The sequence below is a fragment of the Loxodonta africana genome, chromosome 3, assembly GCF_030014295.1.
Source record: "Loxodonta africana isolate mLoxAfr1 chromosome 3, mLoxAfr1.hap2, whole genome shotgun sequence".
NCBI lineage: Eukaryota > Metazoa > Chordata > Mammalia > Proboscidea > Elephantidae > Loxodonta > Loxodonta africana.
This window is the reverse complement of record NC_087344.1, coordinates 9,932,351-9,957,854: the sequence shown is the minus strand read 5'-3', so window position 1 is coordinate 9,957,854 and position 25,504 is coordinate 9,932,351. Positions and strand designations below refer to the sequence as shown.

The window sequence follows — 25,504 nt, the reverse complement described above, 5'->3', positions numbered from 1 at the left end:
CCTCAGCCTTCCTCATTGTCCACCTTTTGCATGCATATGGGGTGATTGAAATTATCATGGCTTGGGACAGATGCACCTTAGTCCTCAAAGTCACATCGTTGCTTTTCCACACTTTAAAGAGGTCTTTTGCAGTAGATTTGCCCAGTACAATATGCCTTTTGATATCTTTGGATATCATGGCAGCTGCTGCTGCCATGGCATTGATTGTGGATCTGAGTAAAACGAAATCCATGACAAATTGAATCCTTTCTCCAATTACCATGATGTTGCTTATTGGTCCAGTTGTGAGGATTTATGTTTTCTTTATGTTGAGGTGAAATCTGTACTAAAACTTGTAGTCTTTGATCTTCATCAGTAAGTGCTTCAAGTCTTCTTGTATTTCAGCAAGCAAGGTTGTGTCATCTTCATAACCCAGGTTATTAATGAGTCTTCCTCCAATCCCGATACCTCATTCTTCTTCGTATAGTCCAGCATCTTGGATTATTTGCTCAGCATACAGATTGAATAGGTATGGTGAAAGGATACAACCCTCACGCACACCTTCCCTGACTTTAAACCAATCAGTATCCCCTTGTTCTGTCTGAACAACTCCCTCTTGATCTATGTACAGGCTCCTCATGAGCACAATTAAGTGTTCTGGAATTCCCATTCTTCTCAATCTTATCCATAATTTGTTATGATCCACACAGTCAAATGCCTTTGCATAGTCAATAAAACACAGGTAAACATCCTTCTGGTATTCTCTGCTTTCAGCCAGGATCCATCTGACATCAACAATGATATCCCTGGTTCCATATCCTCTTCTGAAATCTGCCTGAATTTCTGGCAGTTCCCTGTCAATATACTGCTGCAGCCGTTTTTGAATGATCTTCAGCAAAATTTTGCTTGCATGTGATATTAATATTTTTCTATAATTTCCACATTTGGTTGGATCACCTTTTTGGGGAATAGGCATAAATAAGGATCTCTCCCAGTCAGTTGGCCAGGAAGCTGTCTTCCATATTTCTTGGCATAGACGAATGAGCACCTCCAGCGCTGCTTCTGTTTGTTGAAACATCTCAATTGATAGTCCATCAATTCCTGGAGCCTTGTTTTTTGCCAATACATTCAGTGCGCCTTGGACTTCTTCCTTCAGTACCATCAGTTCCTGATCGTATGCTACCTCTTGAAATGGTTGACTATCGACAAATTCTTTTTGGTATAATGACTCTGTGTGTTCCTTCCATCTTCTTTTGATGCTTCCTGCATCATTTAATATTTTTCTCATGGAATCCTTCACTATTGCAACTCGAGGCTTGAATTTTTTCTTCAGTTCTTTCAGCTTGAGAAACGCCGAGCATGTTATTCCCTTTTGGTTTTCTATCTCCTGCTCTCTGCACGTGTCATTATAATACTTTACTTTGTCTTCTCGAGCAGTCCTTTGAAATCTTCTGTTCGGTTCTTTTACTTCATCATTTCTTCCTTTTGCCTTCGCTGCTCAACATTCGTGAGCAAGTTTCAGAGTCGCCTCTGACATCCATCTTGGTCTTTTTTTCTTTCCTGTCTTTTCAATGACCTCTTGCTTCCTTCATGTATGATGTCCTTGATGTCATTCTGCAACTCTTCTGGTCTTCAGTCACTAGTGCTCAGTGCGTCAAATCTATTCTTCAGATGGTGTCAAAATCAGTGGGATATACTCAAGGTCATATTTTGGCTCTCGTGGACTTACTCTGATTTTCTTCAGTTTCAGCTTGAACTTGCATATGAGCAATTGATGGTGTGTTCCACAGTTGGCCCTTGGCCTTGTTCTAACTGATGATATTGAGCTTTTCCATCGCCTCTTTCAACAGATGTAGGCAATTTGATTCCTGTGTGTTCCATCTGGTGAGGTCCATGTTTATAGTCGCCAAGTATGTTGGTTAAAGAAGGTATTTGCATTGAAGAAGTCTTGGTCTTGGAAAATTCTCTCATTCGATCTTCGGCATTGTTTCTATCACCAAGGCCATATTTTCCAACTACCGATCCTTCCTCTTTGTTTCCAACTTTCACATTTTAATCACCAGTAATTATCAATGCATCCTGATTGCATGTTTGATCAATTTCAGACTGCAGCAGCTGATAAAAATCTTCTATTTCTTCCTCTTTGGCCTTAGTGTTTGGTGCAGAAATCTGAATAATAGTTGTCTTTTTTGTAGATGTATAGATATTATCCTATCACTGACAGGGTTATTCTTCAGGATAGATCTTGAAACGTTCTTTTTGACTATAAATGCAACACCATTCCTCTCCAAGTTGTATGAAATATGAATCTAGGAAAATTGAAAATCATCAAAAGTGAAATAAAAACCATAAACATCGATATCCTAGGCGTTAGTGAGCTGAAATGGACTGATAGTGGCCATTTCATACCAGACAATCATATAGTCTGCTATGCTGGGAATGACAACTTGAAGAGGAATGGTCCTCTGCTAGTTACTCCCAAATCACTCCGCCGTATATTTTAAAAGCATGTTGTCATGGATTGAATTGTGTTCCCCCAAAATATGATGCCCATATTTCATATTGTGTGATTGTCCTTTATTTTATGATCTGATGTGATTTTCCTATGTGTTATAAATCCCAATATCTGCCTGTGATTAATGAGACAAGATTAGGTTATGTTAAAAAAAGATTAGAGTGGGATTCAACACTTTTACTCAGGTCACAGCCTTGATCCAATGTAAGGGGAGTTTCCCTGTGGTGTGGCCTGTGTCACCTTTTATCTTACAAGAGATAAAAGGAAAGAGAAGCTAGCGGAGAGAGACGGACCTCATACCACCAAGAAAGATGTGTGTCTTTTGGACCTGGGGTCCCTGCACTGAGAAGTTCCTAGACCCAGGATAAGATTGATAAGGAGCTTCCCCAAGACCCAACACAGAGAGAAAGCCTTCCCCTGGAGCTGGTGCCCTGAATTCATACTTGTAACCTCCTAGGCTATGAAAAAATAAATTTTTCTTTGATAAAGCCGAACGCTTGTGGGATTTCTGTTTGGCAGCACTAGATACAACACATGTTGTACCACTGCAATCATTTAATAACTGTATTTTTATGCAAATAATATTCAAGTTCTACTTTTTTTTTGCCATCTGCAGCTTCCCCCCTTCACCTGGAGGTATTTCATAAGCACGCTATGCTAATTTTTATTAAAGGAACATGCAATGACAAATTAATTTAATTGTGGACCCCCACCTCCACAAGGTTTGTCCCTCTTACTAACACATGTTCACAAGACCTAGCATCATGCCTGGCTTTTACTAGGCACTCAATAAATATTGTTGACCAAGTTCTTGAATGGAAGGCCTCATGCTAAATCCCTTTGCAAGTTTCTACTTTAGGAGATATTTTGGACTCCTTAGGAGAAAATCAAGATCCTTGGATGGAGCAAGTGGTTTTCACTTAACTACTAACCTAAAGGCTGGAGGTTTGAACCCTCCCAGCGGTGCCATGGGAGAAAGACCTAGTGATCTACTTTTGTTAAGATTAGAGCCAAGAAAACCCCATGGAGCAGTTCTGCTCCGTCACACAGGGCCACCAAAAGTTGTAATTGACTTGGTGGCGATTGGTTTCTTGCTTTTTTTATTTTCAGAGGGAAATTAGAATGGGCCGTGGGTGCATTCGGAAACCCTGATGGTGTAGTGGTTAAATGCTATGGCTAGCCAAGAGTTCAGCAGTTCAAATCTGCCAGGCGCTACTTGGAAACTCTCTGGGGCAGTTCTACTCTGTCCTATAGGGTTGCTATGAGTCCAAATCAACTCAATGGCAGTGGGTTTGGTTTTGGTTTGGGTGGATGCATTAGAGCCCTTGAGTGGTACAAACACTTAACGCATTTGGCTGCTCACCAGAAGGTTGGAGATTCAAATCCACCAAGAGGTCTCTCAGAAGACAGTCCTGGTGATCTGCTTCCAAAAACGTGGCCATTAAAAACCCCATAGAGCCCATGGGGTCACCATGAGTCAGGGCCAACTCGATGGCAACTGCTAGTGGTGCTGGTGGAAGCATTAAGGAAAGACCTCACTCAAGGGTGATTGGAAGAAGGGATGTGACCAGTGACATGTTCTCTCCCATATTCCATTCTAATGGCTATTTTTCTTTTCCAGAGCACAAAGGTATGACGACCCAGCCACCGGTGGATGTTTGTATGAGTGAGGATACAGCCCAGACTTGGATACAGTTGGTCAGTCTTACCATGTCATTCTCCTGCACAAGCACCACATGGGTCCCTGTGACTTCCAGGATAGAGCAGTTCTCAACTGGAGCTGAATTTGTCCCCACCCCAGGGGGCATTTGGCAATGTCTGCAGACGTTTTTTGGTTGTCATTACTGGGGTGTGTTCGTGTATGTGTACGCTCTTGATATGTAGCAGGTAGAGACCAGGGATGCTGCCTAACATCTTACAATGTACAGAGCCGCACCCCCTGCAACTAAGAATTATCCAGTTTCAAATGTTAATAGTGTCGAGATTGAGAAACCCTGGAATAGAGTTAAAATGCTCCAGCTGTCATTCAAAGCCCTGCATCATATATCTAGAACCTCAACCCCCACGCCCTCCTGTCCCCTGTCTTTCTCCATAATGCACTCCTTGTAGGTTCCAGAGATCTCAACCTCTAAACCTTCATGGTCTCATAAATAAGATGTAGCAATGATATACCCCTCACAGGGCTGTGAGGGGTAAATGAGAAACCAAACAGCAAGTTGACAGCACACAATTTGTTGTTGTTGTTGTTGTTAGCTGCCATCTAGTCAACCATCGTCTCATGGTGGACCCATGCACAATAAGATGGAATCTTTGTGATCCATAGCAGTACCTGATGGGATCACCCAACCACACTTACCCATGTTCTCACTTTCTTAAGTTTCAGTAAGGTTCTATCTAATTAGCTTTATTTCTTTTAAAGAAAAATACATGGAAAAATGGGACCAAAAAGGACATTGCAAAAGTGGCTACCCAACTAATTCAGGAGGTGGAATTAAGTATATGGAATCAGACTTTCGTTTCTCCAGGAAAGCATGAGGATCCTGTGCTTGATATAGGTAAGAAACTCCTTAAATGGCCCCCATAAAGGGATCTGGCTCCTGGCATGGTCGAGTTCTAGGACTGAAGAAATCTTTTAGATCCAAGCGTTAAAGATTTTCCACATGGAGGCTCTACACAAGTGGGGCTCTGCTTTCAAAATACAAACCCAAGGGAATAAACCAGCTATCTTCCTCTTTCCAAATCCCCTTGGTGTGGTACAAAGTACTTAGGAATATACCCACCATGCTTCTTTGGCTGGATCAGAAAGATCCCATAGACTCAGTTATATATGGTACTAGGACAATCTAAACCTGGTGCAGATAACTGGTCCCTCTTCTTTCCTCCACTGGGGTCCCATGGGACCCTTCATTCCGATAAACCTGAGTGAGGACCATCCTCATCCACACAAGTGGTTCTAACAATTTTAAACCTCAAAAGGGAATGGGGGGATAACTCTAGTTCCCTTCCTTTTCAGAAATCTCCTTAGCCCTGGTATCTGTCAAGCATTTCAGAGAACCATCTTCTGGCTTTGTTGGGTTTTTTTTCTATTCTTAGCTTTCTTTTTACATTGATATCTGCTCTTGTCTTCATTATTTCCTTTCTTCTACTTTCTTCAGGTTTAATTTGCTTTGTGTTTTCTAGCTTCTTGACTTAGTATAGTAGATCCTTGATTTCAAAACATTTCTTCTTTTATAGCATGTGCATTCAAGTTATAAATTGAGCTATAAAATAGAGGTATACATTTCCCTCTAAGGACGGCTTTGGCTGCGTTCTGCAAATTTTCTTCTGTTGGGATTTCATTATCATTCAGTTGAAATATTTAAAAATTTTATTTGTGGTTTATCCTTTGTCTCATGGGTTATTTGTTGTTGTTGCTGGATGGCACTGAGTCAGTTCTGACTTATAGTGACCCCATGTAACAGAGAAGAACTGGACCATAGGGTTTTCTTGGCTGTAATATTTATAGGGGCAAATCCCCAGGTCTTTCTCCCACAGAGCTGCTATGTGGGTTTCAACTGCCAATCCTCAGTTTGCAGCCGAGCACTTAATCTTCGTGCTTCCAGGAATCTTTATGGGTTATTTAGAAGTGTTTTATTTAATTTCCAAATATTTGGAGCTTTTCTAGTTACCTTTGTTGTTGTTGTTGTTAGTGATTTCTTATTTAATTCTGCTGTGGTCTAAAAGCATATTCTAAAATTTCAACGCTTTAGAATTTATTGAGGCTTGATTTATGTTCTGTGTTGATGAATGTTGCACATAAACCTAGTTTGTGTATTAGGATACAGGATCTGGTGGTATATCAAAGACCAAAATAACTTTAGCTTAAATAGAGAGAGATTTATTTTTTACTATTTGAACATAAGGAGCCAATGACTAATGTGACAGTTCCATGGTCCTTCCAAGACATGCCATCCTCAATGTCCAACTTGCATCTGTATTTCAAGATGGTGGCTGTAGTTTCACATCCTCTTATCAGCCAGTGGGAAGGGGAAAGAGGAGAAGCCGAAGGCCTGCCCATACTCCTTAGCACAGACCACTTCTGATCACCCCTCTATTAATTACATGGCTCCACCTAGATGCAAAGAAGGCTGGGAAATGACTTGAGCTTAGCTTAAATTTGGAGCCCTGGTGGTGAACTGGTTAAGAGCTCAGGCTGCTAACCAAAAGATCTGCAGTTTCAATCTACCAGCCACTCCCTGGAAACCCTATGGGGCAGTTGTACACTGTCCTATAGGTTCACTATAAGTCAAAATCGACTTGATGGCGCACAAAAGTTCCAAAAGAAAAAAGAGGTGAATGCATATGGGGTCAATGAATAGTCTCTCTTGTAGCCCCTAGACAAATTTTCTCACCTCTCCAGAGACAAACTCTGTGTACCAAAACTTTTACGAGGGTGATCTTTTGTCAGATTTTGTCCTTATATGGCTGAGAGAGTTTACTCAAGAGATCCCTCCCAAGTACAATCTATTCCCAGTTGACTATTTCCTGGAAAACCTTTAAATGGTTGCTTAAAAAAAATTAAGGTCTCTCCTTAAGTGGGCACTCCAATATACATTCTTAAATTTTTTCTTCCCTTTTAGTTTCCTGTGGTAAAGATTTACCTTGCCCACTTTCGTGCCAGCTCTGGGAAGCATGACCATCTCCTCTCTTCTTGGTTTGTGTCACAGTGTGTGTTGCTTAGATCATTTTGACCACTTTATACTCAGCAGTATCAAGTATATATGTGTTGGGGGAGGAGAGTGCCATTTGGTCTACCTTGACTTTGGAGCATGCATGAGATGAAATTACAAATAGTGGGTCTTCCAAAGAAGAGAGTTCTTCAGCGAGCCTTAGGCGTGAGAAGCAAGCAAAGCAGGATCACTTTCTTTATGTTTACAGTCTATGAAACCAAGAGGTGCAATAAGCCAAGCAAGGAAACAATTTTGGAAGCTGGAAATAACACAATGGATATTGACTGTGCCCATGCTTTCACAGAAACCACAACAGGTACTACGTTCAAGATGGATTCTCTTGAGCTAAAATTCTAGGCACCGTGTCTCATTTCCAGGTGACTTTATAGGGTCTCTATGAGTTGGAATCAACTCGATGGCACTGGGTTTGGTTTTGGTTTTGGTTTTGGACAAGGGGTGGGAATTGTCTTAGTTATCTAGTGATTCCATACCAGAAATACCACAAGTGGGTGGCTTTAAGAAACAGAAATTTATTTTCTCACAGGTTAGGAAGCTAGAAGTCTGAATACCGGGAACCAGTTCTAGGGGAAGACTTTCTCTCCCTGATGACTCTGGGGGAAGGTTCTTATCTCTTTCAAGCTTTTGTTTCTTGGTTCCTTTGTAATCTTATGTGGTGTGGCACCTCTCTTTCCCATCTCTCCTACCTCACTTGTTTCATCTCTTCTATATCTCAAAAGATATTGACTAAAACACACCCTACACTAATACTGTCCCATTCGTATAACAAAGAAAATCCATTCCCAAATGGGATTAAAACCACAAGTATAGGGGTTCGCATTTACTACACATGTATTAAACCAAACCCATTACCTTGAATGGATTCTGACTCATAGCAACCGTATAGGACAGGATAGAACTGCCCCATAGGGTTTCCAAGGAGAAGCTGTTGAATTCGAACTACCCATCTTTTAGTTAGCAGCTGAATGTTTAACCACTGTGCTACCAGGGCTCCACACATATATTGGGAGGACACCATTCAATCCATAACACATACTCTAAAAGTTTCCAAAGTAGGGAGATTGTACATGGTAGAATTGAAAGCTCTGCCTTGGCCTCTGAGCAGGCAAGGAGTGTATACTTTGGGACTCACACCAGGGTCAACCAGGGATCCCTTGACACACTTTTTTAAAAGGGTGAGGTTGATACATTTCCTGTTTCCATGTGATGGTTTAAAAAGGCAACTACTCAACTCAATACTCAACAGGGGGAGATGATCATTGCTTTGAACAGTTTTTCCCTTGAGAAGGTTCTTTTTGTTGTTGTTGTTGAAATAACAATTCTGGTTTTTATTCCAGAAATACAAATAATTTTTAACTGCTCCTCTATAGCATTAGAGGCTTTTCAGGCAGTTATGATTTTTACATGATAATAAGGGTTGCTCTCACTCATTAATATCTTTTTTTAAAATTTCCTCCAGATTCAAAAGATTTTTCATTATGATATTTAAAAGGAACTCTTATGCATACAGCAGATAATATTATCCAAACATTGTTATCTTTTTTTCTTGAGTGCTTGTTTTAAAACTTTTTCTACATGTTCTGTATCTTTTAAAAAATTTTTTTTTGTTGTTGTGAAAATCTACATAACAAAACATATGCCATCTCAACAATTTCTACATGTACAATTCAGTGACATTAGTTACATACTTCAAGTTGTGCACCCATTCTCTCTATATCCTTTTCCAAATCATTCCACCAACATTAACAGCAGCTCAGTGCCCCCTAAGTAACAACTCCCCCTGTTCCCCTCCCTTTCAGCCCTGGTAACAGCTAATAATCTCTGGTTTCTATATATTTCCTTATGTCATATAAGTGGTATTTCACAGTACTTGTCTTCCTGTGGGGGACTTGGCTAAGGATGATGTTTTCAAGGTTCATCCATGTTGCGGCATGCATCAGGACTTCATCTCTCTTTACAACTGAGTCTTTTGAGAATTGTTTTGTTGTCATTTGGTTTTCCTCTATCCTACAGGTTTATACGCTTTTTCTATAAAGAGACAGATAGTAAAATATTTTTGGGTTTTCAAGCTGTACAGTCTTGCGAGAGAGACAGGAACTAAGGGCCATAGACACAGAAGGATAGAGGGTCAGAGCACCAAAGGGCTGGAGATGAGAGACAGGAGGTGAGGGTCGTAGGGACAAGGATAGAGTTATAGGAAGTCAGAGAGATAAAGGGAGAGAAGGTCAGCAAGTCAAAGGGAGGGCAGACAGGGGGAGGGAGAGAAATTGAGGGAGAGAGAAAGAAAAAATTAAATGGAATGGGCTACCCTACATACCTTTCCACTCAATTAGATCCCCAGCATGAACTAAAGATGAAAGATGGGAATGCGCGGTTTCCTCATCCCATGTGAGTTTCACCTACCCCTCTGAGGGCAAGCTTCTTGCCTCCTGACTCTGATATTTAAGGATTCATAGATATTTTCACAGCACATTGATTTACATGTTTTCCATGGAAACCTCTTGTACTGTGTAGTACATTGTATTTGTATTACATAATGTAAACACTGAACCCAAAACAACATGCAGCATATTACATGGGCAATTTAAGGGGTTTCCAAAGGCAATTTGAACTGTACATTAGGTTTGCCTCATTGTTACCCGAAGCTGGACTGGCCTGGTGCGGCTTCTCATCAATTAAAACACACCGATGTGAGGGGGGAGGAAGAGCTTTTACTGCAAGCACGCAGGCAAGGAGCAAGGAGGTGTATATCTGAAATCCAGCTTTCCAAACAAAGAGAGGCAGATCCTCTTATACCATCCTTCGCAAGGAACTACATACAAACATCATGGACTACATAAGTTATAATGGCACATAAGTTTGCTAAGAAAATTGCATTTTTTCCCGCTTAGTATGTACTGAAAATGGCAGATAAGTCCAGCCCTGGGTGGAGATCTTAACATTCAGTTAGGTCATAATGAGGTTTGGATTACTTTGGGACACTTTTGAGGCTAGTAAAGTGGGTATGACAATCTTAAGGCAGGAACTGAGCAACATGCAGCACTCAGGGTCTTGAGGACAATGGAGAGGAAGGGGCAGGTTTAGTTTGATAATGGCTGGGCAGCTGCTAATTGAGCCACACTCAGTGCTGTCTATCACCCAAGGTCTTGATGATAATGAACAGGAGGAGCAGGTTTTGCTCCATGATGGCTGAGTAGTTGCTGGCTTTGCTCACTGTCAGGACCCCCAGGTAAGACACTCCCCAAACCGGAAGCCCTAAAAAATTTCTCTTCTATGGTCACAGATCAGAGTGCTGTTGCATTGATCACCTATCATGCTCTTGGGGATATTCTCAATGAAACCTATTTTAGTGACAGAAAAGGACTGCAAGAAGTGAAACTGAACTCTCGTGTTGTGAGTGGCACCATTGGCTCGAAGGAAAAAATTGCCCTGTCCAAACCTGTCCTCCTGACCTTTAAACATACTCAGGTGAGCAAAACCAGGGACTGGTTCTACCCAAGAAGACCAGCACAAGTTGCCATTGAGCCAATTCTGAGTCATGGCCACCTCATGGGTGTCAGTGTAGAGCTGTGCTCCGTAGGGAGGTGTCAGTGAATGATTTGGGGAAGTAGATCATCAGACTTTTCTTCCCAGTTGCCTACGGGTAGGCTTGAACCTCCAACCTTTCAGTTAGCTTTTGAGCACTTTAACTGTTTGTATCACCCAAGAACTACATCCAGAGTGCCTCAAAGGGAGGAGGGTGAGTACTAAGGCTCTGGTAGGGAACTGAATCCAACTCTGATGGTTCAGAGTCAAGAGAACTGACAAAAGATGTTGAGGTGCCCAAAGATTGCCACAGTGGGACGTCGTGATTACATTAAGCCTAAATGGGTAACAGAGGGACTAGAATTACTGAGTCCAGTGAAAACTGGAGGAATGGCGGAGGAATTGTCCAACTGCAGATAGAAATGTTGTTAGTTGCTGTCGAGTCAGCTCCTACTCTTGGTGACCTTATGCATAACAGAACAAAATGTTGCCCAGTCTTGCTCCACCATCATGATCGTTAGTATGTTTGAGTCCATTGTTGTAGCCACTGTGTTCATCCATCTCACCTTTGCTGGCCCTCCACTTTACCAAGCACGATGTCCTTTTTTAGTGAATGGTCTTTCCTGATGATGTGTCCAAAGTAATTGAGTCAAAGTCTCCAAAAATATTTTGTGATCCACAGAGTTTTCATTGTCTAAGGGAAATCCTCAATGTGATGGATTGACACAATGCCCACAGAAATTAGCTGAAATGTTGCAAAAATCATTAAGATGGCACACCACCAAGCAATATTTTCTGCTGTTATTCGTGGGGTCAATTCAGTGGCAACTAACAACAATAATTTTCAGAAGTAAATTTCTAGATCTTTCTTCTTAGTTTGTCTTAGTCTGGAAGCTCTTCTGAAACCTGTCTACCATGGGTATTTGAAATGCAGGTAGAATAGCTTCCAGTATCATAGCAATGCACAAGCCACCACTGTATGACAAACAGACAGATGGGGGGGTGGGGAGATGGAAATAGCCTGGAAGAAACACCTGCCCTCTCTCTTCTCTTGCCCAGTGATCTCCTATCAGGCTCCCTCATTGCTAGAACCCACTGGAATCCATCCAGCCAACAAAGAGCCTGGGTGAAGCAGTTCATAGGTCAATCCCCAGGGCACTGAGATGAGCAGAGAAGGACACAATTAAGGAAGACTAAACTCCATAGCACAGGTGGTGGTGTGAAACTCTTCCCCACAAGTACTCAAGATAGTGGGATTTTCCTAATCCAGGGTCCAACCCAGTGCACCTGTGATTAACCTATAAAACGCAAGTAAGAAAACCAGAGAGAGACTCACTTCTATGCTATTGTTTTTCCAGCCTGCTGGTGAAAGAACAAAACAATTCTGTGTCTACTGGGAAGGATCGAAGGAGGGGGGCAGCTGGTCAAGGGAAGGCTGCTCTCGTATCAGAAGCAACAACTCTCACACCATATGCCAGTGCTTCCATCTGTCCAGCTTTGCTGTCCTCATGGCTCTTATGCCCAAGGTACCAGGATTCATGGTCCTCTCCTTTGAATGTGACTGTGTGCAGTGAGCTAAGTCATCCTCTCCATATCTTAGAAAAAGATTCTAAGATAAGGACTCAGATACAAGTAGCTTCCTTGAAAGGTGATTCCAGGAAACAGCAGTAGGGGGCTGAGCAGGTGAAACAGGAGAAGGATAGAGAACAATACAGAGAACATTATCAAATCAGTCATCTCTGTGGGCAACTGGAGCTTAATTCCCTCTGGGAAGCTCTGGGAGACAGTGTAGGCCACACACCTCAGAGTTATCCTAACTGAGGAGTGAGGGAACTGGGGCACTGATACACCATCTCTTTCCGAAAGTCATTTGTTGAGAACTGCATCTAAAAAAAATCTAGGGGGCACTAATTCTCTGCCATTTTCATGGACATGGGCAGAGTGAGCTCAAAATAACAGAGAATGCACCTCCTGTACTGGGAAGTTAGGTTGGCAAGCCCTTCAATGGTCAGGTTCAAGGGGTTCTGGAATAGAAAATATCTGCTATTCTGCAAGAGGGAATCACAGCTATACCTCCCTGATCAGACCAAAAGGAAGGTAACTGGCTGTCACCAATGACAAAGAATAGCCCCTGAACTTCCCAAGTCCCAATCAGGTCTAAGGCAACTCAGGTTTCAAGAAATTTACTTAACTTCTTCCACTATTTCTTTTTAGCTCCTATTTACTGGGTTTTTGCTATATGACAACCATCGTGTTGAATGCTTTATATGCGTGGCCTCATTTTATTCATTTAACAAATATTAATGGAGTGCCTACTATATGCCAGCCCTTGTTTCCACCCATGGTAACCTCCAATGATCTTTTGTTTCTATATATTAGCCCATTTCATATAAGTGAGGTCATACAGTATTTGTCCTTTTCAACTGACTTATCTCACTCCACATAATGCTTTCGAGGTGCACTCATGTTGTGGCATGCATCAGGACTTCATTTCTCTTTGGGCCTCAGTGATGTTCCATTGTATGGTTGGACCACATTGTGTTTATCCGTTCACCTGTTAACAGACATTTCAGTTGTTTCCACCTTTTGCCTATTGTGAACAGTGCTGCAGGGAACATTGGTGTACAGCTGTTGAACTGGTGATTTTTTTTTTTAAATAATTTTTATTGTGCTTTAAGTGAAAGTTTACAGATCGAGTCAGTCTCTCACATATAAACTTATATACACCTTACTACATACTCCCATTTACTCTCCCCCTAGTGAGTCAGCACGCTCCCTCCTTCCAGTCTCTCCTTTCGTGACCGTTTTGTCAGTTTCTAATCCCCTCTACCCTTCCATCTCCCCTCCAGACAGGAGATGCCAACACAGTCTCAAGTGTCCACCTGATACAAGTAGCTCAGTCCTCATCAGCATCTCTCTCCAACCCATTGTCCAGTCCATTCCATGTCTGATGAGTTGCCTTTGGGAATGGTTCCTATTCTGGGCCAACAGAAGGTTTGGGGACCATGACCCGGGATTCTTCTAGTCTCAGTCAGACCATTAAGTCTGGTCTTTTTATGAGAATTTGGGGTCTGCATCCCACTGTTCTCCTGCTCCCTCAGGGGTTCTCTGTTGTGCTCCCTGTCAGGGCAGTCACTGGTTGTGCCCGGGCACCATCTCGTTCTTCTGGTCTCAGGATGATGTAAGTCTCTAGTTCACGTGGCCCTTTCTGTCTCCTGGGCTCATAATTATCTTGTGTCCTTGGTGTTCTTCATTCTCTTTTGATCCAGGTGGGTTGAGACCAATTGATGCATCTTAGATGGCCGCTTGTTAGCATTTAAGACCCCAGACGCCACACTTCAAAGTGGGATGCAGAATGGTTTCTTAATAGAATTTATTTTCCAATTGACTTAGGTGTCCCCAGAAGCCATAGTCCCCAAACCCCCGCCCTTGCTCACTTGACCTTTGAAGCATTCAGTTTATCCTGGAAACTTCTTTGCTTTTGGTCCAGTCCAGTTGAGCTGACCTTCCCTGTATTGAGTATTGTCCTTCCCTTCACCTAAAGTAGTTCTTATCTACTATCTAATCAGTAAATAACCCTCTCCCACCCTCCCTTCCTCCCCCCTCTCCTAACCACAAAAGAATGTGTTCTTCTCAGTTTAAATTATTTCTCACGATCTTATAATAGTGGTCTTATACAATATTTGTCCTTTTGCATTTGACTAATTTCACTCAGCATAATGCCATCCAGGTTCCTCCATGTTATGAAATGTTTCACAGACTCATCACTGTTCTTTATTGATGCTTAGTATTCCATTGTGTGAATATACCATAGTTTATTTTTCCATTCATCCATTGATGGACACCTTGGTTGCTTCCAGCTTTTTGCTATTGTAAACAGTGCTGCAATAAACATGAGTGTGCATATATCTGTTCGTTTAAAGGCTCTTATTTCTGTAGGATATATTCCGAGGAGTGAGATTTCTGGTTTGTACGGTAGTTCTATTTCTAAGTTTTTAAGGAAACGCCGGATAGATTTCCAAAGTGGTTGTACCATTTTACATTCCCACCAGCAGTGAATAAGGGTTCCATTCTCTCCACAGCCTCTCCAACATTTATTATTTTGTGTTTTTTGGCTTAATGCCAGCCTTGCTGGAGTGAGATGGAATCTCATTGTGGTTTTAATTTGCATTTCTCTAATGGAACTGGTGATATTTTGAACGCTTTAGGTTAAATAAAATATATTATGATATTAATTTCAAATGTTGTTTTTTTACATTATTTGTTAACGTGGCTATTTGAAATTTTAATTTACCTCCGCGGTTCACATGATATTTCTATTGGGCATTCTGGTCTAGTGGTTTCAGTTTTTCAACAGCCTTATGTGGTTGCTGTCGTTAGGTGCTGTCAAGACAATTTTGACTCATGAGACCGAATGTGACAGAGTAGAACTGCCTCATAGGGTTTTCTAGGCTGTAATCTTTAGAGGAGGAGATGGCCAGCTCTTTCTCCCACGGAGCCACTAGGTGGGTCAAACCACCATCCTATATGGTTAGTACCAAATGCTTAACCATTGTGCCGCCATTATTGCCTTCATTTTGAAGATGGGAAGACCAAGGCTAAGTGACTTGCATGAGAGACTCTTGAGCTGGAAACCCCATCTGACTTGCCATCAGAGCCATAACTACTGGGATAGGAAATGTAATGTATTCCTCCTTTTGTGGTTCACAGGCAGATCCGGTGCTGACTGTGATTACCTATGTGGGGCTGAGCCTCTCTCTGCTGTGCCTCTTCCTGGCAGCCCTCACCTTCCTCCTGTGCCGTCCCATCCAGAACACCAGCACCTCACTCCACCTGCAGCTCTCACTCTGCCTCTTCTTGGCCCATCTGTTCTTCCTCATGGGGATTGATAAAACTGAGTCTGAGGTAGGTTTTTCAACCAAATTGCCTCGTTGTCATAATAAAATCTCACCATGTTGTCCTGAGAAAAGATGGGGGAGAGAGGCGAGAATCAGCAGTAAGGCTGTAGGAGGAAGAGCAAGGGTCCCCATTTCAGCTCTGCTTCTGTTCAACTTTGAAGAAGCCCCACACGTTCTAAAGCCTCTTAGCAAAGTGACTGGGAGTCAGACTGATGGCATTAGAAAGGGTGACGTTAGCTGCTATAACATATAAACTCCAAAATGTCAGCGGCTTAGCGCAGTAAACCAAACCAGTTGCCGTGGAGTTGATTGCGACACACGGCGACCCAGTGTGTTTCAGAGCACAAACGTGTTCCATAGGGTTGTCCATGACTGTGACCTGACAGAAATAGATTACCAGGGCTTTCTTCTGAGGCACTCTGGGTGGATTTGAACCACTAATTTTTTGGTTAGTAGCTGAGTGCTCAATCATTGTGCCACTCAGGAACTCCCCTTAGCGCAATAGTAGTTAATTTTTCACTTAGGTATCAGTAGGTGGGCAAGAGATTTGCAGGGTGTCTATCCTCCACCGTGAGGCTAATGGAGGCTCTGCCATATTCCATACAGAGCTTCCAAGGTCACCCTGCTGTCCTTTCCATTTGGGCCTAACTGAAGGGAAAAAGAGCATGGTGGAGTCCCATGAGGGAGGGGTTTATATGGGTTTCCGTCTCACGTTCCACTGGCTAGAACTCAGACATGTCTTCACACCTCAGTGCAATGGAGACTGGGAAATGTAGTCCCTAGCTGGACAGCTACTTGCTAATGACAACCCTACACTCTGAAATGTGGGATTGTTGTTTTTGTGGCCGTTAGCTGCTGTCCAGTCGGCCCCCGACTCATGACAACCCCATGCACAACAGAACAAACACCACTCAGCCCTGAGCCACTCCCATGATTGGTTGCAGATGCAACCGTTGTTATCCATAGGGTTTCCATTGGCTGATTTTTGGAAGTAATTCCTAACCTCTTTGCCTGTGGCCTGGAATGGATTATTCCTGTTTGTTAAAGCCGTCCACTCGTGGCATTTTGGTTTATAGCTGCACTAGACAACTGAGACACTCAGCAAAAATGTTTGCTTTTACCTTCATCGTGATCACGATCTCCAGTATTTCCAGGAAAATTAAAACTAGGTGCTCTCCAAATCTCCTTTTAGTCCTAAAGGACTATGATCCCACAGCCAGAAGGTTATGAAAACACTGTTTTCCTCCCAGAGAGGCCGCATAAAAATCCAGTTGCTGCTGAGTCAGCCCCCACTCATGCAAGCCCATGTGTATCCGAATAGAATTGTTTGTTTGACAAACACCATATGGCCTTCAGAGGTAAGGTGGAGGTAAGCTGGAGTGAGATGAAGCTAGCAGCAGGGAGAAGAGTGATGGTAAGAGTTAATGAAAATACGAACCAAGGAAGAGGAAGTGGGTCTGATTTAAGAAACATTTGTTGAAGTGGAATTGGCTGGACTTGGGGCCCAAGTGAAGATGGAAGTGGTGGGCGTGGGAGAAAGCAGACATAAACGTGACTCTGAGGTTTCTAGTCTGGGAGACTGGGTAGAGGGATGGTGACGTCATTAACCAAGCTAGAGAAGGAGGAACAGGTTCGGGACAGAAGAGATGGTGAACCTGGGTTTAAATCTGCTAAACTGGAGGTGCTTATCAGACACTTGAGTAGAGACAGCCAACAGACCATTGGAAATAAGAGTTTGGAGCTCAGGAGAGATCAGGGTGTGTCATGGATTGAATCATGTCCCACTAAAATATGTCTTGCAATCATAACCCGTATTCCTGTGGATGCAATGCCATTGGGGGTAAGTTTTCTTTGTTATATTAGTGAGGTCATGTCAGTGTAGTTGTTGTTAGTTGCCATCAAGTTTTCTGACTCATGGCGACCACCCCATGTGTGCAGAGTAGAACTGTGCTTCATAGGGTTTTCCATTTCTGAGTGATACAGAGAGCAGCATAGACTCAGGAAAAAGTAAGCACAACCGGGGGAGGATAGATGCCACCTGAAGTTCACCAAGGAACCGAGGAAGACTGGGGCTAGAGAAAGTGAGATAAGGGAAAAGATTGAGGTTGTCAAGGAATTCATTTTACTTGGATCTACAATCAACACCTATGGAAGCAGCAGTCAAGAAATCAAACGATGTATTGCATTGGACAAATCTGCTGCAAAAGGACCTCTTTTAAAGTGTTAAAAAGCAAAGATGTCGCTTTTACAACTAAGGTGTAGCTGATCCAAGCTATGGTGTCTTCAATCCCCTGATACGCATGTGAAAGCCGGACAATGAGTAAGGAAGTCTGAAGAAGAATTGATGCCTTTGAAGTATGGTGTTGGGGAAGAATACTGAAAATGCCGTGGACTGCGAGAAAACCAAACACCTCTGTGTTGGAAGAAATACAGTCAGAATGCTCCTTAGAAATAGGGATGGTGAGCTTTCGTCTATTGTATTTTGGACATGTTATGAGAGGAGACCAGACCCTGGAGAAAGACATCATGCTTGATAAAGTAGAGGGTCTTCAAAAAAGAGAAAGACCCTCAATGCGATGGATTGGCACAGCAGCTACAACAATGGGCTCAAATATAGCAATGATTGTGAGGATGGTGCAGTGTTTCCTTCTATTCTACTTAGGTTCCGTATGATTTGGAACAGACTGGATGGCATCTAATAGCAACAACAACTATATATATAACCCAAAAAAAAAAAAAAAAAACCCACTGCCATTGCGTCGATTCCGACTCTTAGCGACCCCATACGACAGAGTAGAACTGCCTCCATAGAGTTCCCAAGGAGCGCCTGTCGCATTCGAACTGCTGACCTCTTGGTTAGCAGCCATAGCTCTTAGGCACTATGCCCCCAGGGTTTATATAAATATATATTTTAATATGATGTAGATGGATTCGAAAAGGGTTTCCAAAATTTTGATACTTGAGGTGTTTCTAAGCGAAAAGCAGACAGACTTTTTAAAATGTAATTTCTAAGTATTTATTTGTATGGCTATTGTCTTTATGGTATGTGATCCCACTGTTTTCATCCCTAGAAAGTGGTACAAAGTTGTCTTTAAAATACTCTTCTCCCCAATCATTCTTTCAATTGTGTAAATATACATAAGAGAACATTTGACATTTCAGCAATCTTGGCACGTTCAGTCCAGCGACATTGATTATATTCCTCATGTTGTCCGACCATCCCCACTGCCCGTCCCCAGGTTACACCCTCACCCTTATTGGAAGCCCCGTGTCTCTTAAGCGTTGAGTCCTCCTTTCCTCTCCCGCCCTCCCACCTGCCCCTAGAAACCCCTAACGAGCTATGGTCTCTCTACCTTTACCTAGTCTAGATATTTCATGTAAGTGAGATCATACAATATTTGTTCTTTTGTGACGGATGCTTTTCATTCAGCAGGTTTTCAAGGTTCAGCCATGTCATACATAGCATGTGTCAGGACTGCATTTTGGCTTTATGGCTGAGTAGTATTCCATTGTGTGGATGGACCACATTTTGTTTCTCCGCTCACCTGATGATGGACATTTTGGGATGTTTCTCCTTTTTTTTGGCTATTAAAATGCTTTTTGGCCTTGACTACCAGTTGCCATAGAGTTGACCCCAACTCACGGTGACCCCACGTGTTTCAGGGTAGAACTGTGCTCCACAGGATTTTCAGTGGCTGTTTTTTTGGAGTAGATCACCAGGGTTATCTTCCAAGGTGCCCCTGGGTGGAACGGAACTGCCAACCTTTCAGTTAGCAGCTGAGCACTTAACAGTCTGCATCACCCAAGGACTCCGTTAAATATTTTGTTTGTACTGAGGCAGCTCCAGTGAATGGTGGACATTGCTCTCCATGTACACATGAATATTTTTTATTGTACTTTAGATGAAGGTTTACATAGCCAACAGTTTCTCATTAAACAATTAATACATATATTATTTTATGACATTGGTTGCCAAGTCCTCAACATGTCAACACTGTCCCCTTTTTAACCTTGGGATCTGCACTACCAGCTTTCCTGTCTCCTCCTGACTTCTCATCCTTGCCCCTGGGCTGGTGTGTCCATGTAGTCTTGTTTTGTTTGATGGGCCTGTCTACTCTTTGGCTGAGGAGTGAACCTCAGGAGCAGCTTCATTGCTGAACTATAGGGGTGTCCAGAGGATACTCATTAATATTTATTTCTAGAGACAGACCCTGAGACAAGGATCTGAGAGCAGTTAGTTTATTTGGGACTTGTCCTGGGACACACTGACATGGGAGGGGGGAATGAGACAGAGACGGGAAGACAGACAGTAAGCGGTGCATCTTCAAGAGACTTTCCACAGTGGACAACTGGAGCTCCATTCCACTGAGGAGCTCTGGGAGACAGCGTAAGAACGTGTGTCTCAGAGTTCTCCCACCCAGACCAAACCCAAAAAACCCAAGCTAGTTGCCATCTCATGGCAACCCCATGGGTACAGAGTAGAACTGCACCATAGGGTTTTCATGGCTGTGACCTTTTAGAAGAAGATTGCTAGGCTTTTCTTCCAGAATGCCTCAGGGTGGGTTTGAAACACCAGCCTTTCAGTTAGTATTTGAGTGCTTAACCATGGGCTCATGGTTGGTAAATGTTTATCTACCAACTCCTTCCCAACATGGATTTGAGGTCTGCTCCCAGGATATTCATTCCTTGGTACTTCTGGTCTACTCTATGCACGAGGTGACACATCAGATTCCCCCAGAGTTGTTGTCCCCTGGAAAAACGTCACAGGTGTTGGCAATTGAAATTCCAAGCCCACTAGTAAAACCAGATGCCGTCAAGTCAGGTTGAATTGATTTGACTCATGTTGACCCCACATGTGTCAGAATAGAACTGAGCTCCATAGGGTTTTCAGTGGCTACATTTTTGGAAGTAGATCTTCAGACCATTCTTCTGAGGTGCCTCTAGGTGGACTCAAACCTCCCACTTTGGTTAGCAGCTGAGCGTGCTCACCAGCAAGGGACTACGAATTCCAGGCCAGGGGCCAGGAAGGGATGAATGCTGAGACTACCCACTGCCATTGAGTCATTTCCAACTCATAGCAATGCTATAGGACAGAGTAGAACTTCCCCATAGGGTTTCCAATGCTGTGATCTTTATGGAAGCAGAGTGCCACAACTTTCTCTTGGGTTGAATCGCTGACCTTTCATTAACAACTGAGCGCTTAGTATCTGACCCACACCCTTAACTCTCCCCCCACTCCAGGTGCTGTGCTCCATCATTGCTGGGGCCCTGCACTACCTCTACCTGGCTTCCTTCACCTGGATGTTCCTGGAAGGCCTGTACCTCTTCCTCACCGTCAGGAACCTCAAGGTGGCCAACTACTCCAGCGCAGACAGATTCAAGAAGAAGTTTACGTACCCTTTTGGCTATGGGATCCCAGCTGTGATCGTGGCTGTGTCTGCAGGTGTTGGACACAAAAATTATGGAACAAATACTCAGTAAGCCTGATGACTGCATTCAAGGTGGGAGTGGTGTTTTTGGCAAGAAATCAAAACCAAATCCATCGCCATCAAGTTGTACTAACTCATAGCAACCCCAGGTACCACAGAGTAGAACGGCTCCATCGCATTTTCTCAGCTGTAATCTTTACAGAAAGAAGTCCCGGTGTGCAATGGTTAAGCACTTGGCTATGAAATGAAAGGCTGGCAGTTGGAACCCACCCAGTTGCTCTGTTAGAGGAAGATCTGCAATTCTACTCCCATAAAGATTACAGCCTAGAAAATACTATGGAGCAGTCCTACTTCTTCACATCCTATGAGTCAGACTCTATTCCCTGGCACCTAACAACAACAGCTATCTTTATGGAAGCTGATCACCAGGCCTTTCTTCCAAGGCACAGCTTTAAAAACTCAGTGCCGTCGAGTCGATTCCGACTATAGCGACCGTATAGGACAGAGTAGAACTGCCCCATATAGTTTCCAAGGACCGCCTGGCGAATTTGAACTGCTGACCCTTTGTTCAGCAGCTGTAGCACTCTAGGCATGTCCAAACAGCCAATCTTTACATTAGTAGCTAAATATACGTATAGACAGAATTTTGAATACAACTCCTGGAAATTCAGGGATAGGTAAAGCAAATCTATGTCCCCCCATTAAGACCCTGTCAACTATATTGTGTGTATGATTCTGAAAGAGTGAGTTGAATAAACTGAGGTTGTCCTCCAAAATGTAAACAATAATAGTAATAGTAACAACTACAGAAAAACTCCAGTGTACCAGGGACAGTGTTGCACATATGCAATATCTCATGTCATGATCTCATGGTCATAGGAAGTTGGCACAGGGCTAAGTCTGTTTAATAAACTTCCCGAAGATCACAGCTGAAAAGAGTGGAAGTAGGGATTCCCAAGGTGGTGCTCTTAACAGCCGTGTTGTACTGCCTCTCTAAAGAAGTTTCACCACCACCCTACTGCCAGGTTGTGGTACTGTGGTGGCTTGCATGTTGCTGTGATGCTGGAAGCTATGCCACCAGTATTTCAAATACCAGCAGGGCCACCGATGGTGGATGGGTTTAGCAGAGCTTCCAGACTAAGACAGACGAGGAAGGAAAGCCTGGTGATCTACTTCTGAAAAGATTTAGCAGAGAAAAACTTATAAACAGCAGCTGAATGTTGTTCGATATAGCACCTGAAGATGAGCCCCTCAGATTGGAAGACATTCAAAAGACGACTGGGGAAGAGCTGCCTCCTCAAAGTAGAATCAACCTTAATGACATGGATGGAGTCAAGCTTCGGGGACCTTCATTTGCTGATGTGGCATGACTCAAAATGGGAAGAAATACCTGCAAACATCTATTAATAACGTGGAATGTACGAAGCATGAACCTAGGAAAATTGGAAAATGTCAAAAATGAAATGGAACACATTAACATCCATATCCTAGATATTAGTGAGCTGAAATGGACTGGTTTTGGCCATTTTGAATGGCATAATCATATGGTCTACTATGCTGGGACTCACAACTTGAAGAGGAATGGTGTTATATTCATCCTTAAAAAGAGCATCTCAAGATCTATCCTGAAGTACAACGCTGTCAATGATAGGATAAGATAGATAGGCCTACAAGGAAGACCAGTTAATACAACTATTATTCAAATTTACACACCAACCACTAAGGCCAAAGATGAAGAAATTAAAGATTTTTACCTACTTCTGCAGTCTGAAATTGGTCAAACATGCAATCAGGATGCATTGATAATTACTGGTAATTGGAGTGTGCAAGTTGGAAACGAAGAAGGATCGGTAGTTGGAAAATATAGCGTTGGTGGTAGTAATGATGCCAGAGATAGCATGATAGAATTTTGCAAGACCAACAACTTCTTCACGCAAATACTTTTTTTCACCAACGTAAATGGTGACTATACGCCCGGACCTTGCCAGATGGAATACACAGGAATCGAATCGACTATGCCTGTGGGAAGAGACGATGGAAAAGCTCAGTATTATCAGTCAGAATAAGGCCAGAGGCTGGCTACAAAACAGACGTTCAATTACTCATATGCAAGTTCAAGTTCAAACTGAAGAAAATTAGAACAGGTTGAAGAAAGTACAGTACGACCTTAATTTAGAGAGCATCTCAAGGATAGCTTTGACACGTTGAACACTAATGTCCAAAGACCAGACAAGTTGTGGAATGACATCAAGGACATCATACATGAAGAAAGCAAGAGGTCATTAAAAAGATAGGAAAAAAAGAAAAGACCAAAATGTGTGTCAGAAGAGACTCTAAAACTTGCTCTTCAATGCCACGTAGCTAAAGCAAAAGGAAGAAATGATGAAGTAAAAGAGTTGAACAAACAGAAGATTTCAAAGGGTGGCTCCAGAAGACAAAGCAAAGTACTGTAATGACGTATTCAAAGACGTGGAGATGGAAAACCAAAAGGGAAGAACATGCTCTGCATTTCTAACCTGAAACACCTGAAGAAAAAAATCAAGCCTTGAGTTGCAATGTTGAAGGATTCTAGGGGAAAATATTAAACACCTCAGGAAGCATCAAAAGATGATGAAAAAAATACACAGAGTCACTGTACCAAAAGGAATTAGTCGACATTCAAGCATTTCAGGAGGTACCATGTGAGCAGGAACTGATGGTACCAATGGAAGAAGTCCAAGCTGCACTGAAGGTGTTGGCAAAAAACAAGGCTCCAGGAATTGATGGAATACCAATTGAGATGTTTCAACAAACAGATGCAACACTGGAAGTACTCACTCATCTGTGCCAAGCAATTTGGAAGACAACCACCTGGCCAACTGACTGAAAGAGGTCTATATTTATGCCTGTTCCAAAGAAAGGTGATTCCATCGAATGTGGAAATTATCAAACAGTACCATTAATATCACATACAAGTAAAATTTTGCTGAAGATCATTCAAAAGCGGCTGTAGGCGTATATCAACAGGGAACTGCCAGAAATTCAAGCCAGATTCAGAAGAGGACATGGAACCAGGGATATCATCACTGATGTCCGATGGATCGTGGCTGAAAGCAGAGAATACCAGAGGGAGGTTTACCCGTGTTTTATTGACTATGCAAAGGCATTCGACTGTGCAGATCATAACAAATTACGGATAACCTTGTGAAGAATGGGGATTCCAGGACAGTTAATTGTGCTCATGAGGATATTTTACATAGATCAAAAGGCAGTCTTTGGAAGAGGATGAGGGAATACTACATGGTTTAAAGTCAGAAAAGCTGTGCGTCAGGGTTGTACCCTTTCACCATACCTATTCAATACCTATTCAATCTGTATGCTGAACAAATAATACGAGAAGCTGGAGTATATGAAGAAGAACGGGGCATGAGGATTGGAGGAAGACTCATTAACAACCTGCGTTATGCAGATGACAGAACCTTGCTTGCTGAAAGTGAAAAGGACTTGAAGCACTTAGTAATGAAGATCAAAGACCACAGTATGGATTACACCTCAACATAAAGAAAACAAAAATCCTCACAACGGGACCTATGAGGAGCATCATGATAAAGGGAGAAAAGGTTGAAGTTGTCAAGGATTTCATTTTACTTGGATCCACAATCAGCACCCATGGAAGCAGCAGTCAAGAAATCAAAAGATGCATTGCACTGGGCAAATTAGCTGCAAAGGACCTCTTCAAAGTGTTGAAGAGCAAAGATGTCACCCTGAAGACTAAGGTGCACCTGACCCAAGCCATGGTATTTTCAATCACATCATATGCATGTGAAAGCTGGACAATGAATAAGGAAGAGGGAAGAATATTTGAAACCTTTGAACTGTGGTGTTGGCGAAGAACACCGAATGTACCATGGACTGCCAAAACGACAAACAAATCTGTCTTGGAAGAAGCGCAGCCAGAATGCTCCTTAGAGGCAAGGATGGCGAGTGTATCTTACATACTTTGGGCATGTTGTAAGGAGGGATCAGTCCCTGGAGAAGGAAATCATGCTTAGCAGAGTACAGGGTCAGCGGGAAAGAGGAGCCCTTAACGAGGTGGATTGACACAGTGGCTGCAACAATGAGCTCAAGCATAACAACGATTGTAAGGAAAACACAGGACTGGGCAGTGTTTCGTTCTGTTGTGCATAGAGTCGCTATGAGTTGGAAACAACTCGATGGCACCTAACAACAAACAACAACATTCAATCTGCCTGAAAGCAAATATTCCAAGAAGATGGACTATATGAAGAGGAACAGGGCATCACGATTGGAGGAAGACTCATGAGCAACCTGCATTATGCAGATGACTCAACCTTGCTTGCTGAAAGTGAAGAGGTCTTGGAGCACTTACTAACGAAGATCAAAGACCACAGCCTTCAGTACAGATTACGCCTCAATGTAGGGAAAACAAAA

At 42.6% G+C, this 25,504-nt stretch overlaps 1 protein-coding gene across 1 annotated transcript in view; it reads left to right on the top strand.

Annotated features, from left to right (window-relative positions):
• The window catches only part of LOC100655502 (adhesion G protein-coupled receptor E4-like), a 59,715-nt gene that overhangs the window by 8,020 nt on the left and 26,191 nt on the right, over nt 1-25,504 (top strand). The window contains exons 2-8 of the mRNA XM_064279823.1: nt 4,116-4,192; nt 4,914-5,049; nt 7,412-7,519; nt 10,505-10,689; nt 12,105-12,272; nt 15,457-15,651; nt 20,886-21,121. Of these exons, the coding sequence (XP_064135893.1) occupies nt 4,116-4,192; nt 4,914-5,049; nt 7,412-7,519; nt 10,505-10,689; nt 12,105-12,272; nt 15,457-15,651; nt 20,886-21,121 (1,105 nt within the window). The remainder of the gene's footprint in view (nt 1-4,115; nt 4,193-4,913; nt 5,050-7,411; nt 7,520-10,504; nt 10,690-12,104; nt 12,273-15,456; nt 15,652-20,885; nt 21,122-25,504) is intronic.